Source organism: Carlito syrichta, unplaced genomic scaffold (genome assembly GCF_000164805.1).
Source record: "Carlito syrichta isolate Samal-C Ts95f unplaced genomic scaffold, Tarsius_syrichta-2.0.1 Scaffold90614, whole genome shotgun sequence".
Taxonomy (NCBI): Eukaryota; Metazoa; Chordata; class Mammalia; order Primates; family Tarsiidae; genus Carlito; species Carlito syrichta.
Genome location: NW_007034710.1, coordinates 308,259 through 328,165, shown reverse-complemented (window position 1 = coordinate 328,165; position 19,907 = coordinate 308,259). Strand labels below are relative to the sequence as shown.

The window sequence follows — 19,907 nt, the reverse complement described above, 5'->3', positions numbered from 1 at the left end:
TGAGTCGGTGTCTCACTGTCGCCCAGGCTCCAGCACACTGCCCACGGCCACCGCAGCCTCGAGCTGCTGGGCTCAGAGGATCCCTCCGCCTCAGCCTTCCAAGTAGCTGGAACCACAGGGGCACGCCACCACGCCTGGCTCATTTTCTGATTTATTGCAGAGGCGAGGTCTCGCCAAGTTGCCCAGGCTGGTCTCGAACCTTTGGACTCAGGCAATCCTCTCGCCTTTGCCCACCAAAGTGCTGGGATGACAGGCACGAGCCACCGCCCGCTTGGCTAGGCATGGCTTTAAAACTAGGTATGTAGGACATGTCTGAAACAAAAAAGTGTACAATAATTTTGGGATCTTATTCCTGTATACATAAACCATTCAAGTGAGGGAGCGAGAGTAACTAGTTATTTTTACAGAAGTGGTAATAGTTTAAACATGCTCATTCAGATGGACACTTTTGCTGTTTATTAAATATAGGATGGCCCGCACCATGGAATCACTGGCAAAGAAGATCTTTAAAGGAATTTTAGTAGCTGAACTTGTGGGCGTTTTTGGAGCCTACTTTTTGTTTACCAAGATGAACACAAGCCAAGGTAATCATAATATAAGTAATGCTTTCTAGAGGGATATAGTTTGCCAATGCATTTTATGTGCTAGATGGTAGTGGCATTTATGGAGAAACTGCTTTTTCAGATTTCTTATGATTAGGCATTGTTATGGGCAGAAGGAGAACCAAGGTATTAATTACTAACTAGATGACGCTTCTCCCTTAAAAAAATGCTTGTAGACCAGGAAGACATTTTCACGCCTCCATGGGTTTTACTAGCGGGAACACAGTGGGAAGGAAACAGCCTACCTGCTGTACTTCACTGCTAGGCACACGGGAAAGTAGCAGCATTGCTGTGGTCTCCAAGTAGCTAGTTTTCTTGGGCTATAGTATTTTATTCCTTTGCATCAATAGTGGGCATTCAAAGACTTTGCCATGTTATTATTGAAAGTGCTTTAAGCTGGGCATGGTGGTTCATGCCTGTCATCCCAGCACTTTCGGAGGCGGAGGCAAGACAGTTGCCTGAGCCCAGGGATTCGAGACCAGCCTGGGCAACATGACGAGATCTCGTCTCTACAATAAATCAAAAAATTAGCCGGGCATGGTGGCACATGCCTGTAATTCCAGCTACTTGGAAGACTGAGGTGGAAGGATCTCCTGGGCCCCTCCAGCTCGAGGCTGTCGTGGCCCTGAGTGTGTCACTGCACTGCAGCCTGGGCGACAGAGTGAGACTCTGACTCAAAAAATAAGAAAGTGCTTTAACATTTTGTGGGAGAAAATTTTATACTAGAGCACTCAACTTTTAAAATTAGGAAACGCTTTTTTCCTAAAGCAGGGAATAGTCTTGGGTGGAGGCCATCTTTGGAATTTGTCACTTGCCTTCCTCAAAGTACTTCCTGGGAACACTACCAGAATGCTACTGAATATTCACCAAATCCCTAACCCTTTAAACTCAAAGTAAGGGAATAAAGAAAACATCCCAACAATATTAAAAACCAAATTAAAGTTTGGGATCAAATTCTAAAACTGGGTATGATCTAATTTCTAATTCCTTATCAACATAAAATAGCATCCATAAAACTAATTCATAAATTTACATAAGGGAATTAAACACTGACATTAAAAATCTGCTTTTTTTTTGAGTTGGAGTTTAACCCAGGCTGGAGTGCAGTGGCATGATCATGGCCACTGCAGTCTGGATCTGCTGAGCTCAGGTGATCCTTCCGCCTCAGCCTTCCAAGTAGCTGGAACCACAGGCATGTGCCACCAACCCCAGTTCGTTTTTTTGATTTACGTAGAGACGAGGTCTTACCATATTGCTCAGGCTAGTCTCGAACGCCTGAGCTCAGACAGTTCTCTCACCCCTGCCTCCCAAAGTGCTGGGATTACAGATGTGACCCACTGTGCCTGGCAAATCTGCTTTCATATACCATTTAAAAATGAATCACATATATACAAACCAAATTTTTAAAAGTCTCAAATAACTACACATAAACTACATGTTAAGGCAGGCACAACTTAGATTCTGTCCCAAAAGTTCAGTTCCTGGGTTACCAGAAGGGCTTTAAAACATGCTTCTCTGATCTGTGATTCCCATCATATGGACCCTGAAGTTAGCATTAAATTATGGCTCTGTGTTAATGAAATTTCTGATCGAGTCTAATTTTAAGACCTTTTTTTCATCAGATTTCAGGCAAACAATGAACAAGAAATTTCCCTTCATCTTGAAAGGTATGTTTTTCCTTAATTAAAAATAAGAATATAAAACAACTTTTTCAGGTAACCTGCAAATTAAGCAGTAATTTCCTTATAACAAATTAAGAACGAAGTAACTATTTTGTGTTTTGTCAATCCCAACAATACTATTCACATCTATTTTAGCTCCTCTGAGACAAGCGTGGAGAAAATTGTATCTAGCGTTACCCAGACAAGGGTAGAGTTAGCTAATGCGCTGGGTTCCTAATTCTTCCAGTGTTCAAGAACATAGACATTGGAGGGAGGGCTGAGGTGATGATAGAATCAAACCTCAGCTTAACCCCATGGTTTTGAAAGATCAGTTTTATCTCAGGTTTGCTAACCTCGGGGGCTGTTTTGTTTTTCTGTCAAGTAGAGATAATGGCCCAGGATTCAACAGGCTGCTACTGTGTACTCACTTGGCATGGTGTCTGGAGTGAAGGAACAAGTCGTGCTCACTACGATGATGAGTGGAGGTGTTTGAGCTTATATGTGAAATCTGTCATCTGACTGTCCTCTTTCAGTTTATTATGTTATCGATGTGGAAACAAGTTTAATTTTTGACATTTTTACATGACTTTACAAATGATGGCTATTTTTATTTATAGTTTATTACAAATCCATTGAACAGGCTGGAATGCATGGTATCAGAGAGCAAGATCAACAAAAATGGTTAAACAGCAAAAATTAGAAGTAAGTAGAATTTTAATTGGCAATTTACATTAGAAACTCATTTCCTTTGCTTTTTAGTTTTGTGAATGGTTTTCATCCTCTTCTTTTTGAAGTGTTTCTTTTTCTTGATGATACTTTTCACATCTCTGTTGTGTAGCCAGTCATCACGTTCAGCCTCCCATCTAAGCTGTTTGAAACCTTTGGGCAGAAAAGAAAGATGAGCCGACTGTCACACTGTAGACTCAGAGCTTCCTCCCAAGGGAAAGGAACTTCTGGGCTATAGTTTCCCACCCACTGTGAAAATCTACTGCTTGTTTGTTGCTTTTCTTGTATACTTATTGTCAAAGATTAACATTTTATAAATAAGTGACTAAGGAACAGGAAGAAACAAATGTTCTAAAGATTTTCTTTGTCCTGAACACTTTTACCAGTGAAAAAACAGAAATGAGTAACAATCAATCAGAAATAATTAAAATGTCTGTAAAGCATAAAAAATTATTTAGCATACTCATACTATATAAAAATAGCCCACCTCCCGAAAATAGTTTAAGTAACTTTTGTAGTCTGTAGGCTTTTTTTGGTGTGATTTAATACTTTTTAATCCTACATGCTCTCCCAAGGAAAAAAGCCACTCCTTCCAGGTTGTAAGGTACCATAAACAGATGCTCCAAAAATATTCACATCTTCTAAAGTTCTAAGTCAGAGCTATTTTAAGAACTTAAGTTTAGATTACTTACTTGCATTATCTTTGTTAGCCATGGCATTCATGCCAGTACTGTCAAACTTGGATCCCACGTTTTCATCCAATAGGTGGCCGAACTTTTAAAAAAAAGATGTATTTATTAGAAAATTGAAAATCACGTAGAATAGTTAACTTTTTAAAGCAGTCCACCAGCCTTACCTCTTCAGCAGATACAAATAGGCTGGAGTCCTGCAAGTTTCTCTTCTTTTTTTTCCTTGGTCCTAAAAAAATTGTAAGTCTAGGTTATTCAGTTATAAATCCAATGATTTTGGAAACATATAATTCTTTCAACATAATTTTAACTAAAATATTATATTGGTAAACACACAATTGCAGTTATCTTCTAGTACCATTAGGTAGTTGGCGTTTAAACAAAAATATGAGTCAGTCTATAGTGATTTTTGTTTTTAATTTTTTTTTTTAGTTGGGAGTCTCACTCTGTCGCCCAGGCTGAAGTCTAGTGGCATGCTCATAGCCACTGCAGCCTCCACCAGCTGGGCTCAGGCAAACCTTCTGCCTCAGCCGTCCAAGAAGCTGGAACCACTGGCGCATACCACCACTAATTTTTTGATTTATTGTACAGACAAGGTCTTGCCAAGTTGCTTAGGCTGGTGTTGAACCCCAGGGCTTAGGCAGTACTCTCACAGTGCTGGGATTACACATGTGGAGACACTGTGCCCAGTCCCAGTCTATAGTGTTTTTAAAAAAGCTAGTATACTAACAGAACTGTTCAGATGACAATGGTGTTTTCTTGCTTTTCAGATTTGGCCACTGATCAAAGTTTACCCTTAAGAGAAATATCATAATATCATGCAGGAGTATTACTCCAAAGTTAACATGGATGGATTTTGAAATATTCAAGGCAAAATGAGCTGGGCATGCATGGTGGCTCAGCCTGCAATTTCAGCACTTTGGGAGGCCGAGTTGGGAGGATCGCTTGAGCCCAGGAGAACATCCTAAGCAACATAGAAGACCTTATTTCGACCAAAAGATAAAAAAATTAGCTGGGCATGGTGCATGTGCCTGTAGTCCTAGCTACTTGGGAGGCTGAGGCAGAAAAACTGTCTGAGCCTAAGAGGTTCAGGCTGCAGTGAGCTGTGATCATGCCATTGCAGTCCAGTCTGTGTGATAGAGTGAGACCCCAACTCAAAAAAAATAAAGGGCAAAATGTAAGTTTTAATTCAGGAAATTTGTTCTTTGGATTGTGAATAAATTAACTGAAGGTATGTTTATTGTGTTATAGTTGAAGTTTTAAAAATATTACTGAAAATAAAGAGGTTCTCCTAAAACAAACTTACCCAGTTTGAATATATCAACTTCTCAAAACAAAAAAGTAAATATTTATTTTTAACATTTACATTCACACATTTAAGATCATATTTTCTAAACATATATTGCTTTTTTATTTTTCACTTCCTGAAACAGTATTATTCAAACTCTTTGCATCTTTGGTATCACTGTCTCTAGCTTTATTAGAGCCATATTTTGTAAACAGCTTTACTAAATAACTACACACCATAAAATTCAACTGTTTTAATTGTATTAATTCCGTATGTTTTAGTAAGTTTACAGAGTTGTTCAACCATGACTACAGTCCAATTTTCGAACATTTCCATCAATTTTCAAAAGATCCCCGATACCGATTTGCAGTCCCTCCTCAACCCTGTCAAAACATCTTGTTTCTATGATTTGCCTTTCCTGAATGGGATCACATGACATGTGGTTTCCTGTATCTAACTTCTTTCACTTAGCATAAGGCTTTTGAGGCTCATCCACACTGCAGCATGTGTCAATACTACTTCAATCCATCATGTGGATATATCACTTTTTGTTTATCCATTCATTTGGGTTGTGTCTACTTTTTGGCATTAATGAACAGTGCTGCTATGAACAATCATATAAGTCTTTTCATCAGAGCCATACTTTTTATTACGGCAGAATGAATATTATTTAACAACTGTGTAAAGATCTATGTGCATGTGTTTGGAAGGTTTCTTTTGGTTTTAATTCAGCTTGTAGGTATATATCTGTGACCTCAATACATAAGCACTTCTGTACTGCACCATCTTCTTAAAGCTTCCTTAGTTTGTTTATCCTTAAGGATACCCAACACCTGAAAACGCAGGTTCAATAATCTGTTTAGAATTCCTTTGCCTCTTTTTTTTTCCATCCTGTTTGGTATCCTTTAATCCGGATCTAAAACTCCTGAGATTTGATATCCTTTCAGGCTAATGTCTTCTGAAATAGTACTTTATTGTTCAAAACAAGGTAACCAAGAGAGTGTCTTTTAATAACAGGCTCAGTAGAACTTGAGCTAAAGATCATCCCTCTTTTCTGAAAAGAGGGATGATCTTGAGAAAAACCTTGCTGTATATTTCAGCATATGCTAATACTGATATGTGATCTTACATCATTCAAGAAACATAAAATCTGGAACATGTTATAATTTAAATATGTATCAGTTAAACTGTCTAGCTATTAGGGGACTATACTGATAGCAGTATTTGCAAACGCTGATAAAAATTTTACAGGCCTAAGTCTCTGAGACACTATTACCAACATGTAAATGGAGCTTTTTTAAAAAAATTATTTTTTATTACTTAACTTTGCAAACCTATTTTTATTCATCAGTATTTACCAGGAAGCAGAAGCCACAGAGGTATAAGAAGCAAAGCATGTAGTGCTTTCTCCATTTTAACCAAAATATTAAAACTGTTACCTGGTGTAGCACTTTATTAGCACCTTACACATGTTACACTGTGAAGCAAACTCTTAGACAATACACTTTAAAAAGAACAAATCAGCCTAAAGAAGAATTCCTATCTCTTTTACATTAAGATGTTTTTGCGATTAGAATGGTTTTGTCATGGCAGCAAAACAGCAGCTCTCATAAAAAGGGAAATGAAGTTAACAGAGGAGCATAGCACAGAGTTTTACAAGGGACAAATAGCAAAAAATAACAGTTGACAAGAGGAAAAGGCAAAAGGTATCTGGAAAATCCAGGGCTTACATATAACTGAATGGTTGAGAACACACAAAAAGATGTTCTGGGGATATTTAAAGGAGAGGAAGAGAAATAATTGAAGATGGTATGTGTAAATTTCCACATATTTAAAAAATATAACTTATTCATTATAAACACATCTTTCATGAGAATAAAATGCCTCGATTGTATTAACACATTTAGGACACTGCTTAGTTTTAAGAGTAAATTACTGGGTGTGGTAGTTTATGCCTATAATCCCAGCACTGTGGCAGGCTGAGGTGAGAGGATTACCTGAGCCCAAAGGTTCAAGACCAGCCTGAGCAACTTGGTGAGACCTCATCTTAGGTGTGGTGGCGTGTGCCTGTAGTTCCAGCTACTTAGAAGGCTGAGGTGGAAGGATCACCTGAGCCCAGTACAGCAAGGCTACGGTGGTCGTGAACATGCCACTGCACTCCAACTTGGTTGACAGAGTGAGACTTCGATTCAAAAGAGAGCAAATGCATTTTCCTACCTTGAAATGAGCCAGCAAAATCAAAGTCATCTGCACCTTTTCTCTTGCTTTTCTTAGAACTGCCTTTGGAGTGGACTTCAAGTTCTGTTACACACAAATAATTTATTAAGCAATCTAAAACAACAGTACTGGAAAATATCACCCCAAGATATGCTAATAACATCTTTATTCATTCCAACAGCAAGGTACTATTGCTGTTGCATGCAGGTGTCATAATTCCACTAGACAGGCTTTGAGGATGGAATGAAATCAAGACTCTAAGAATAATTGGCGTAGTTCTATATTTTGTGCAAGGATAAAATTTACTAGATAGCTTAATTAATAAGACCAAACATTACAAAACTCCTTAAACCATGCAGCTTCTGCTGAGTTCCAGAATAAGAAGGAAGATGCTGAGCAGGTGTATGGATATGGAGGCGTGTGAAAAGACAACTGCGGGCAGAAAAGGGCCGAGACACAGTTCTGGGCGCACTTTGCTAATTTTCAACATTAAGATAGAACATTCTCACTCCTCATCTATGCTATTGGACTGTGATGAATGTTTTTTAAAAGGCAACATTATAGCTCCACGGGTATTATAGAGAGAGGCTAACTGTTGGTTAAAGTAAAAGTCCAAAACTCAAAACTCAGCTGCTGGAAAAAAACAGAAAACCTTCATTCCCAAATGAGAAGGAAAAAAGTCCTTAAAGTTTCTGGTTGACATGAGTATTTTTTAAATACAGGCCTATCTTAAAAACTTTTATTTTATGTTTTATTTTTTAATTTTAATCAATTTTTAAAAAATGATATTGTGGGGTACAGTTAAGGATTAGGTATACAAATATGCTCTGTTCAGGCATCCTTGTTGATAAGAGGTGTCTCCCCGTCCCCAGACAGATATTTACTACCGTTAATCCCATCTCCCTTCCTCTCCCCCCGCCAGTTTCCCACCACTGTCAGTCACTTTCTTATAGTATTACGTTGGATGTTCAAGGTCCACTATATGAGAACATGTAATACTCAGATCTTTGTTTCTGTGAGAGATCACTCAGTATTATAGACTCTAGTTCCATCCAGGTTGCTGCAAAATTCATGATTTTGTTCTTTTTTATGGCTGGGTAATATTCCATCGTGTATATGTACCAGATTTTTAAAATCCAGTCCTCTTTTGATGGACAGCATGGTTGCTTCCAGGTTCTTGCTATTGTGAACTATACTGCGATAAACATACATGTGCAGGTATCTTTTTTATAGAGTGTTGAGTTCTTCAGGGTATATTCCCAGTAAGGGGATTGCGGGGTCATATGAGAGGTCAATATTTAGAGCTTTCAGGAATTAAAAACTTTTAGCATAAAAACTAACCCAGGCTGAGGAAGTAAGGAAGATAGAGTTTGTGTATTCTTTTCAAAAATGCCTACCTGGGATAGCCTCACTGTCGTCATCTAACACATCCATGAATGTTCCTCCATCTTCGTCAATGTCAGCAAATTCTTCATTGTTCATACTTCCTAAAGAAACTTCATCATCATCCAGGTTGTCAATTTCATCATCACTGTCTTCTGAATATTCATCCTCTGGGTTTTGCTTGGCTCCTTTTGCTTTCTTTTTCACGTTGCTGGAAAAAAAAAATACAACTTATAAGGTAAAAAAAGGCAGTTTTCTAAAATGTTTTGGTGACTGCCAGGGTCCTAGGCTGTTGAATGACTTAAAAGCAGAAAGCCTTATGGACAGCTCAGGGTAAATATACTAATAATGTGCATTAGAAAAGTCCAAATGGAAAGCAGTGTATCCACTTCCAAACTTATTTGAATGCATTTCCCTATACATAGTTCTGTGGTCTACAGTCCCGAAGGACAATTTGGGAAATGGTGGGAAAACAGTGAAGAGAAGATTGAAGAAAAGCATGTTACCCAGCAAAATCCATATCATTCTTTGCAGCGCTGAAACAGTTGTCATCTTCAAATGTGTCTGCCAGAGAAGAGAGAAACTGTGATGTAGCAAAATAATAAGGCTGACATGTCATATCAAATATAATAACACAATCATGATTCTGCTGTTTATGACAAACACCAAAATGATATAAATGTGACTATTGCTGATGTATCTTATCAGTGTACCCAAATCCATAATATAGATCTTAATGAAATTCCCAAACTAAAATAGGATAAACATCAAATACAGTGACATTTAGTAACTGCGGTTCTTTTTACTCTAATAGAACTTTTATTTTTAAGTGCTTATTTTTAGTAGGTATATAATATGTAACAAAAGTGAAATCAATGTAAGTCTTTCAAATTTACCACGTTTTCTGTTTCAGTCTAAGTTTCTATTAAAACTTCTCTAGTTCTGTGGATTATAAAGATTAAAAAAAGTGAAATAGCAGACTATTACTATCGACTGTATAAAGAGATTATGAAGAGTAAAAATGGACTCCATATTGTGAGACCTGGCCATAAGAATGAATACACACAAGTAAATAATTTTTTTTCACACAGATCATCCAAAGCACAAATCATGAAATTTTCTGGAGCAAATGCTGGTGCTCCATATGCCATCAAAATATTTCTTCATCCTCCACTGTGACTTATATGACATCTTAGCTAAATGATTTTTTAAAATGAAGGCCACTTCTACCACTAGCATTCCATATTCTACTAACAAACAGTAATAGATTATTTGACAAAGTGAACAGCCAACAAAACAAATTACCAATCAGCTTTTCAAACTCCTCATCATCCACATCTTCTATACTGTCTTCATCTGCATACTGTTTTTGTTTCTTTTTAACAACAGCAAATTTTTTATAATACCTAAAATAAAATGCACGTTACATGTATAACAAATTTTTAAAGGTCCCATCTTACTCTAATCAAAGCACCTATGGTCAGTGACAAACAATTGTAAAAATGTAAATATACTCAGTTGGATATAAATGATCAAAATTTGTATTTAGTACACTAAATAAAGTAGCTGGAAACTTTTGAAATGTAAAGTGTAGTTAATGTGTAGTAGATTTCAAAGATTTAAGTTTTTTTTTTTTTTTTTTTGAGTTGGAGTCTCACTCTGTTGCCCAGACTGGAGTGCAGTGGCTGCTCCCGGCCACCTCAGCCTTGACCTGCTGGGCTCCGGCAATCCTTCCGTCTCAGCCTTCCAAGTAGCTGGAACTACAGGTACACGCTACCACACCCGGCTAATTTTTTGATTTATTGTAGAGATGATGTCTCACCAAGTTGCCCAGGCGGGTCTCAAACCCGCGGGCTCAGGCAATTCACTCACCTCAGCCTCCCAAGGCATGGGATTACAGGCTGAGCCTGCCTAGATTTAAGTTTCTTACAAACTAGTTCTTTAAAAAATCCAAACTTATCTTAACAAAAATGGCATAGTAAAAGGTTGTTTCAGCTTCAACAACGATGTATCAGAATATTATAAAATGTGGCTCTATGTGATCCAAATCACAATATTTTGTTAGCCCTATTATATTAGGACATAGTAAAACTTAGCAATATGTAGATGGAATCACACCCTAAAAGTCATTCACACTAAATGTTTTTAAAAAAACAAACCAAATCACACCTAAGTAACCCAGTGACCAGATGAGACAACAGGTGTGTCACTACTCCAAGGCATACAGGAGGTGTGTCACTACTCCAAAGCACACAGGACTTGATTCTACTGTACAGCAATGAGTTTTACTGAATCTGCTTTAAGGGCAATAGCCTGGACAAATTACTCATGAGTCATCACCATATAAACTAGTGCAGATTTTAAGCCTATGCAAAAATTATAATTAAAAAGTCATATAATTAAAAAGTTCCACAAAGTCAGATTCATAAAGCAAAATTTATATGCTAAATTATAAAAAACAAAATGCCCAAATTTACTTTAGTTTCATTAAGACATCTTAACATTAGCAAATTGACTGTTTTATAAATTTCCTTCACAAAATGAATACAGATGTATTTAATCTTTTCCAAATATGCTGATATTAATGAAACATTTTATGGGATCTAAAAATTTACATGTTAGCAATTCCCCAAATGAAACAATATAAAGTCTAGTACCTGTGGAAAAACACCTCATCCACTGGTATCTGGCTTTCTTCTTTTGCAAGGAACTCCTTACTGTTCACTATAAAAATACATGTAAACCTTTTAACTTACTCCAGCAACCCTTTTTATGTCACTCAAGCTCTTGAGATGAAATACAGCACATCTACAATCCTAAAGCCTCAAGACTGTGAGCAAGGTAGACAGAAGGAACCCTGTGGTGTGTGGGACAGTGGCTGGCAGTCTGTGTGGAAAGGACTCAACATCTGAAACTCCATGGACTACAGCAAAAGTAGGCAAGGCATAGTCATCAGTGCAGGCGCAGAGACGATAGGGTTCTCTCACTGTCCTCCAATGTCATCCAGGATCCACATTTCAAGAGAAATAAAAATTCAAAGAATCCTCTTAATAATCACTTTAAACTTGTTATTCTCATCTTAGAAAAATGACAATAATTCTTGCCATTCTAGGAATAAGAAATAAAAGTAAATAGAATTTTCCATAGTTTTATGTCAAACTGAGAAAAACTAATAAGAGACTACAAAAATATTAGTTTTCCTCTCTTCAGGATAAAAACTTCTAACTCATCTTGATTAAGAGGTGATAAGGCTTTGAATTCTAACTCTATTAACTTTGGGTAAGTCCTTTTCCATCTCTGGGTCTTGGAAACAAAATGATCTTTAAGGTCTAACTTAACCCCAGTCTCTGACAAGAGATGGGATCTGGCATGCAAGGAAATGTCCACTTTTTTTTGAATTGAAAAACAGACCCAGACCCAGAAGATGGGCACTGGATACAGAAGTAGACAGTTACCAACTAAGTTTACAATGATGCACCATGACAGCCAGCTGTAGGTTTTTGTTCTGCTGAGTCCATACTTGGGAGCTTAAGATGGTGTGAACTGTTTTTGTTTTTTTTTTTTTTTGAGTTGGAGTCTCACTGTTTTGCCCAGGTTGGAGTGTGGTGGCACGTACGCTCATGGCCATCCCAGCATTGACCTTCTGGGCTCCAGTGATCCTTTCGCCTCAGACTTCCGAGTAGCCTGAACTATAGACACGCGATACCACGCCCGGTTGTTTTTATTTTTATTTTATTGTAGAGACGAGGTCTCACCAAGTTGCCTGGGCTGGCCTCGAACCGCGGGCTCAGGCAATCTACTCGCCTGGGCCTCCCAAAGTGCTGGGATTACAGTCTGAGCCACTGAGTCCAGCCTGTGTGAACTGTTAAGAATAATAATTATATACATGGGGTTTGCTAAAGATGCTATAGATGATACAAGAATGACAAAATGGTGATGACTGTTGAAGCCGGGTGATGGTTACAGGGGTGTTCCTCATACTATTTCATTTATTTGCTTTGGATATGTTTGAAATTTTCTGTAGTAAAACTAAAAAAAAAAAAAAAAAAAAAAGTCCAGTCAGACACAGGAGACTTAACACATACACATTCTTGGGAACAAAAGATGGATAATGTTTTTGGTGTTCAGGTTCTACTCTCATAAAATGAAACAAAGAGTAGCATAACTGATGTGTTATTGTCTTGTATTGTCTTTTCAGTTTCAATTGTCTAAGCTTCATACTTACCAGCCAGACTACGAATATCATTCATAAAATGTTTCCTTTTTGGCTGCATCACAACACTGTCTGTGTTTTCTGAAATGTAGAGTGAGGAAAAGGTAATGTAAAACCTAGTTGTATGTTCATACTGTTTAGTATCAACAATAAAAAATAATTCATTAAACAGGAGCATACCTTTGCCTTTATGGGGCTTTGGATTTCGGTATACAAATCGATCCAAGAATCTCATCAGAGTGAAATCCTGAAGTGGATCCCCTGAATATTGAATATAATCTCCCTGAAAAGTGGAGGGGAATTAAGAACTTAACTCAAATTGTATCTATGCATCCAGGAAAGAAAAGAGCTTCTACTATATTGCATGAAAGACACAGATATCCAGTAAGTTACCCTTCAGATCTCTCTCTCATGTGCATTATACTTAAAACAATTAAATGCACATATATGCTATGACATACTGCTGGTTTTATGGTTAGGTCAATAGTATTAATAATGTAGGCCATTGCTGGGCACGGAGGCTCATGCCTGTAATCCCAGCACTTTGGGTAGCCAAGGCAGGAGAACTGCTTGAGCCCAGGAGTTTGAGACCAGCCTAGGTAACATAGTGAGACTTTATCTCTACAAAAAAATAAAAATATGATCTGGGTGTGGGTGGCACATGCCCGTAGTACCAGGTACTTGGGAGGCTGAGGCAGAAAGACTGCCTGAGCCCAGAAAGTTGAGGCCGCGGTGAGTCACGGTTGTGCCACTGCATACAAGCCTGGGCAAAAGAGTGAGACCCCAAAACAAAACAAAGCAAAAGGTCATTCAACAATTAACCAGGGACCGAGCCCTGAAGTGACAAACACAGCAAATCAGCAAGGGGAAGGCATTCTTTCTCCAGCACAGGAGCCAGAATGTAGTCAATACCTGCTGTGGTTTCTAATGTCCTGCTATTTCATCTCAGAGTGGGGAAAATGATCTGCCACTCTGGATTAAACAAGTCACTGCTTGCTTACAAGAGCAGTAAATTGTACACGATTCTGTCAGAAAGGCGAAACATTGTATGACCAATTACTGATTATCTAAATATAACATTAGTCATTTTTTCTTACTTTTTGATTTCTGAGTCTTTTAAACTCACCTGAAGGATAGTCTTTGCAAAAAGGGCCACAGAAGGATGAAAATGCTCAGATAACTAAAAAGAAAAATGTGAATAATGTCAATATTTTTAAGGTCAACTCCTACTACAAGTGTAATTTACTTAAGAAAATCCAAAAATCGGAAAATCAAGACAATTTATTATAAAAGCAATTCTCAAACGTTCTAGTCTCAGGAATATCTCATATCCAGTCAAGAATCCCAAGAGCTTTCACTTAAGAGGGTTCCATCTACTGATGACTGTCTTATTAAAAATTAACCAAAAAATTTTAAATACTTATAGTTCATTGAAAATAACAATAAACTGATTACATATTAATATAAATAACATGTTCATGAAAAAGAACTCTTTTCCATAAAAAAAAATATAGCAAGAAGAGTAGCATGATTTAACAATTTTGTAAATCTCTTCACTGTCTGGTTTAATACAAGACTAGATTCTTTTATCTGCTTCTCTCCTCTGTGTTGTAGTAAATGAAGAAAATCTGACCACACAGAGATATGTAGTTGAACAACAGTCTTTCACATAACTGTGGATTTTCTTCTTGATAATACCAGAACTGAAGAATCAGTTGCAATATGGAATCTGAAACCATATTCAATTGGCTTTTGGCATTTGTTACTTAAAATTAACTGGTCTATTTTGAATGGACCTTTTATCCACACATGAACTTGTAACACGGTGCAATGGTCAATCAAAAAATACTGATGGACTGAGTTATGCAGTTCTTCTAAATGCTGGAACATTTGGTTATACATTAGCACAAAAGCAGCATTGTTAGTATCACTACTGATTGCATCAGAAAAGTTTTGACATATTGAATCATCAAGTTCAAGGTGGTGGTTTCACTTCCACAATGTTAATCTTTGCTCGAAAGCTTGAATTTTATCACTGACACTGTCAGTTGTTTTGCTTGAAGCAACAGCCTCAATTCATTCATCTTTGAGATAAATGTCTCCCAAATACTAAGCCCGAATAACCAGTTCGTTTGTGCATCTTTCATGAAAAAGCAGCCAGACAAGCTTGCAACAACTGCATCACCCTCTTCTCTGAGATACATGACAATATTCATACTTAGGTGTGCAGAAGTGTGCTATGCATACTTACTATCTATGTACACGAAACACTAAAATGACATGCACATTAAGGCCAAGATACTAAAATCAATCATGATGACTGCCTCATCATTTGTGATAGTTTTTTTTAACTGAATGTACACAGCGGTGATGAATACAATGGCTACTAGCGCAGCTTGGTGCCACTGTCTTTACTGGTGCTAAGGCACCAGAAGTCTGGCCCATCATTTCTTTTATACCATCGGTGCCACTGTCAACACCGTGTTATGATGAAAGTGGTTGTGATCTTGCCGACCCCTTAGGGCTCTGTGGCCACACTTTGAGGATAGCTGCATAGGAAGATACTTACTGGTTTTATATAAGAAAAAAGAAAGGTTATTAGAAATATGAATTCCACCTATATATTTAAAAAGTAACTATTTGCAAAAAATTCAATCACAAAATTTTTCAGAATATCTAAGGCACAAAACAAAATTTATTCATTTTACAGATTTATATGTAATAATCTACTTACAAAAAACAACACTAATTAAATCATGTACAACATCCTTATTTTACCTGCACATTTAAGATTTTCTACAAAATGAACACCTTACGCAGTATGCCTCCCTAAATGTGGAAATTTAACATGTATTAATTCCAATAGTTATCATTTACAAGAAAAACTAAAACTTCAAGATGTTAAATCCATGAGGGCAAAATTATATAACACAAGTGAGTTAGAAGACAATTACCTTTTTGAGTTCCCACAGACTTGTATTTTCAGCTCCACAGAACAAAGGGTTTCTACTGAATGGATCATATGTATTAAACTGTTTGCCACCTAAACAACAACAAAAAACCAGTATTTCTCAATGCTTTATTCCTAGCCCAAGGGGCCATTAAAATCACCACCATTAATGTTCTCACTGATAGATGTCTTCAGCCAAGCAGCCTACATGACAAGCTCTGAGCTCCTTTAAGAACGGATCTTGGTACTTGAGCTAACACTTGCTCTTGAACAAACCAGACAGTGGGTTGATCCCAACTACTGAAACCTCCCTTCAGAATCCTCCCTTTTCCAAACAGCAACAAAAGGCACCAATTTCCAGGTGAAACAAGTCATAATGTTAAGATGAAAATAACTGGCAGATGAAATAGGTCTGAGGTCCTGTGGAGCTTTAGACTACTCTAAATCTTTGTCATTAAAGTATGCCCAGAAATAATTCTCATGTGGAACAGATTTTATATTATCTTTGCATTTTTAGAAACAGGATTAAAATAATTTTTTTGGATTAAAATAATTTAAACAATTTGCAGAATAAACTATGAGCTGACTACCTTACAACGCACATACTCGCCATCCTTCTAAAGGATTATTCTGTTTAGTCTTCAGGGTAAACAACGGCTTCTTCTAAACACTTTCCTGGCGGCTGCCAGACTTCTCTTTTGCACATCACAGACAACTGCAATCTGGAGATGAATTAATTTATCATGAGTTCCACAACAGGTCAGGAGAAATGGGTCTGGCGCCACATTTCTTGACCCTCAAGGCTAGTGTTCTTTCCTTTGCAGCCTCAAATGGAGAGGCTGCATTTCTAAGATTTCCTTGGGTTTTAATCTGTTAATAGACTTAATTTAATTCGGTTTGTATGCGTGTATGGAAAACCACTTTAAGTTTCTATCTTATAGAAGTCTATGCTAAAACATCACTTTAAGAAACTGCAGAGGGTAAGTATGGTGACCAAACAAAAGAACCATAAGGGTCCCATGGTTCACATTTCACAGCCAAATATTTGTTTATAAATCAAAGTGCATACACTACACCTGGCTGTCTTCATGGGATCCATGTTGGAGGCCTTGACATGTAGAGAGAAAGGCCAAGAAGCTAAAATTGGTTCAAAGGTATAAAACTGCATTTACAGTTGAAGGAAATGAGATTTACTGTGCGTATAACATGTCCACAGGTTTCCATTTCTCTAAGAGGTATCTGCTTTCATTTCTAAGACTTAAATTATTTAAAAATATGTATTAATCATCTGCAGTTATGTTAACAAGGAACATGAATACAGGAATGTTAACAAGGAAATCAGGGATTCCCTATATTAATAGTTTACTTTTAAGGTCTTGAATATAGCTGATCAGGAGAGCTCTCATTTTTAAGAAAGCAACATTAAGAATTTCTGAAGTCATATAATATTAGCTTCTATGAAGATCACAGAGTAAACAAACTCACTGATTTAAAAATTCAAGAGATTAATTTGAAGATTCAAAAAACACACCTTTCAAATTATCGAAGTGTACCCAGGAAGCAATTTCTGGCTTTTTGGCCTCTTTACCACTTTCAGACACAGTTTTCTCTGTCTCAGCTGCTTCCACTGTGTCTGCTTTTTTGTCTGCATCAGTGAATTTTTCTGAGTCTTCATCATCTCTTGCATCAATAAAATTTTCTTCTCCATCAGACTCCTAACAAAAAAATGGTTTAACAGTTCTACATTAATGAACTGAAAGTTGCAATAAAGTCTGTATTCAATTATGTGATGCGGAGTTTTGAAGATTTACTTATTGCAATTCTGGTGAAACGTGAACATTCTAATGAAGTAAAATGATGGCCATTGACGATAGTTAGAACAAGAGAGGAGACCATATTCTTACCTCTAAAGTTAAGAGTCAAGCCTTCAGCCAAGAACCTCTGAGACTTTGGGGACTTTATTTGAAAATAATCATCTCAGCCGGGCTCGGTGGCTCAGCTTGTAATCCCAGCACTTTGGGAGGCTGAGGTGAGTGGACTGCCTGAGCCCGCGGGTTCGAGACCCACTTGGGCAACTTGGCAAGATCTCATCTCTACAATAAATAAAAAATTAGCTGGGTGTGGTAGCACGCGCCTGTAATTCCAGCTACCTGGAAGGCTGAGGCGGAAGGATCGCCAGAGCCCAGCAGGTTGAGGCTGCGGTGGCCGGGAGCGTGCCACTGCACTCCAGTCTGGGTGAGACTCCAACTCAAAAAAAGAAAAGAAAAGAAAAGAATCATCTCTCAAATAAACTTCTATTTGTAAATAACCCTAGGGAGCAGGGTCTACTAGTATTTCTATTTCACAACTGAGGAAACAGACCTGCAAGATCTACTAGCTCTATAACCTTCCATAACTATCTCATCCACTGACAACATCTAGGATAGCACCGTCTATTACAGTGGAGAACCAAGTAACACGCCCAACTAACTGCACAGGTGAGATCTAGGTCTGCCCCACTCCACTCTTAATCTACTCCAGAGAACTAAGTTATTGTCATTGAAAGCAAAGAGAAACAAAACAGCCAACTCAAATTTTAAAAGCAGTTGTAAAATATACCGGGTGATCATCTAGTTGACTTCTTAAACCTGGCTTTGCTTTCAGGATTTCAGATACAAGGTACAAAGCTCCACATATGAATGGTGGCATCTGTTGACAAGTAACTTGAAGTAACCTCTTCACAAAAGCCATCACCCGGCGCAACATGATGTCGGCCTTCAGAGATTTGTAAACAAGGTTGAGAAACATCGCTTGCTTGGAACACATCATCAGCCCTGGATCCAGCATCTTCCTGTAAAACAAAACCAAGACCAAACATTTATTCATAAAACATCTCCACAAACAACAGTCACATGTTAGCAACAATTACTAACCTCATCTTGGGCTAACTTTCCTGCTTATTTTAGAAGAGATAATCCCTGTCCTAAAAGGTTAAATGAAAGTAAGTGAACAGAACTGAAAGATGGCACAGGAGTGAGGGGGAAATCACTCCGGATTTCCTTTTTATGGTTTCTCTTCTCTGTTCCAAGTGCTCTTCTGCTTTCTACATCAAGAAGATATAGCCACAACAGTATAATTTTTATTCAGACACAGAACCTCACCAGAAAGGCTAATCAAAAACCAAATACTGAAAACTGACCCACAGAAGCAGCACACTAAAAGACCTGGACTTCTGTCCTTGTATCACACACCACCTACCAGCTAGGAGAGCAGAGGCAGCCCACATAGGGTTCACCGAAGACCGTGTATGAACAGCAGAAAATTAAAGTGAAGGGACTTCAGAGAACCTCTAGTCCAAGTACTAGCTGGGTAACATCCCTCTCACCCACTGTTCTCTCTGCCCAGAGTGCACCTCTCCACTTCTACATGTCCACAGTATGGCCCATAGCTTCCTCAACTGGTCTCTCTCAGGCCCATGTTGATAGTCTTCATGGTTTCACATACTTTCTTTGCCTCTCCCCTTTCTCCCAAGGTCCAATGGAACAGGGACTGTGCCTGACACTTAATACTTTTACAAGACAGTTTTCAAATACTTGAACCTATTTAGCTACTGTGTCGTTCTCTTCCTAAAGCCTCTCATTTGTAGGCTGTTCAACCATGATCTTATAAAGTTGTTTTCTTTTGTTTTGAGTAAAGGTCTCACTCTGTCCCCCAAGCTAGAGAGTAGCGGCACAATCACGGTACACAGCAGCCTCGAGTTCCTGGGTTCAGGTGATCCTCCTGCTTTAGCCTCCTGAGTAGCTGGAAACTACAGTCATACCACCACACCAGCTAATTTTTTGTAGACATGGGGTCTCACTAAGTTGCCCGGGCTGATCTCAAACTCCTGGGTTCAAGCAATCCTCCTGCCTTGGCCTCCCTAAGTGCTGGGATCACAGGTGTGAGCCACCATGCCCTGCAGAGATGGAGTTTTGTATGCCATCCAGGCTGCAGTGCAGTGGTGCCATCATAGCTCACTGAAGCCTCAAATTCCAGGGCTCAAGCAATCCTTCTGCCTCAGCCTCTTGAGTAGCAAGGACCACAGGTGTGAGACGCTATACCCGGCTCTCAGCTCTAATCGTATATGCTAATTTAAAAACTCTTGTCTAAGCCGGGCTCAGTGGCTCAGCCTGTAATCCTGCGCCTTTGGGAGGCTGAGG

General features: G+C 38.2%; 2 protein-coding genes across 5 annotated transcripts in view; one reads left to right on the top strand and one right to left on the bottom strand.

Annotated features, from left to right (window-relative positions):
* CEBPZOS (CEBPZ opposite strand) overlaps positions 1–18,454 on the top strand; it is an 18,876-nt gene extending 422 nt beyond the window's left edge. The window contains exons 2-5 of one of the 4 annotated variants that reach the window (XM_021712613.1): positions 469–584; positions 2,225–2,269; positions 2,881–2,965; positions 18,373–18,454. In XM_021712613.1, coding sequence (XP_021568288.1) covers positions 469–584; positions 2,225–2,269; positions 2,881–2,963 — 244 coding nt within the window. In that variant the 3' untranslated portion in view covers positions 2,964–2,965; positions 18,373–18,454. Of the gene's footprint in view, positions 1–209; positions 298–468; positions 585–2,224; positions 2,270–2,880; positions 2,974–4,448; positions 4,746–18,372 lie in introns of those variants that run through there. The other 3 variants (XM_021712611.1, XM_021712615.1, XM_021712608.1) reach the window with 3 other exon arrangements.
* The window catches only part of CEBPZ (CCAAT/enhancer binding protein zeta), a 23,510-nt gene continuing 6,449 nt past the window's right edge, over positions 2,847–19,907 (bottom strand). The window contains exons 3-16 of the mRNA XM_008058717.1: positions 18,328–18,559; positions 17,261–17,444; positions 15,734–15,822; positions 13,906–13,959; positions 12,960–13,062; positions 12,792–12,860; positions 11,224–11,290; positions 9,872–9,972; positions 9,073–9,130; positions 8,581–8,777; positions 7,184–7,267; positions 3,846–3,907; positions 3,682–3,763; positions 2,847–3,142 (exon numbers count right to left, since the gene is read on the bottom strand). Of these exons, the coding sequence (XP_008056908.1) occupies positions 3,003–3,142; positions 3,682–3,763; positions 3,846–3,907; positions 7,184–7,267; positions 8,581–8,777; positions 9,073–9,130; positions 9,872–9,972; positions 11,224–11,290; positions 12,792–12,860; positions 12,960–13,062; positions 13,906–13,959; positions 15,734–15,822; positions 17,261–17,444; positions 18,328–18,559 (1,522 nt within the window). The 3' untranslated portion in view covers positions 2,847–3,002. The remainder of the gene's footprint in view (positions 3,143–3,681; positions 3,764–3,845; positions 3,908–7,183; positions 7,268–8,580; positions 8,778–9,072; positions 9,131–9,871; positions 9,973–11,223; positions 11,291–12,791; positions 12,861–12,959; positions 13,063–13,905; positions 13,960–15,733; positions 15,823–17,260; positions 17,445–18,327; positions 18,560–19,907) is intronic.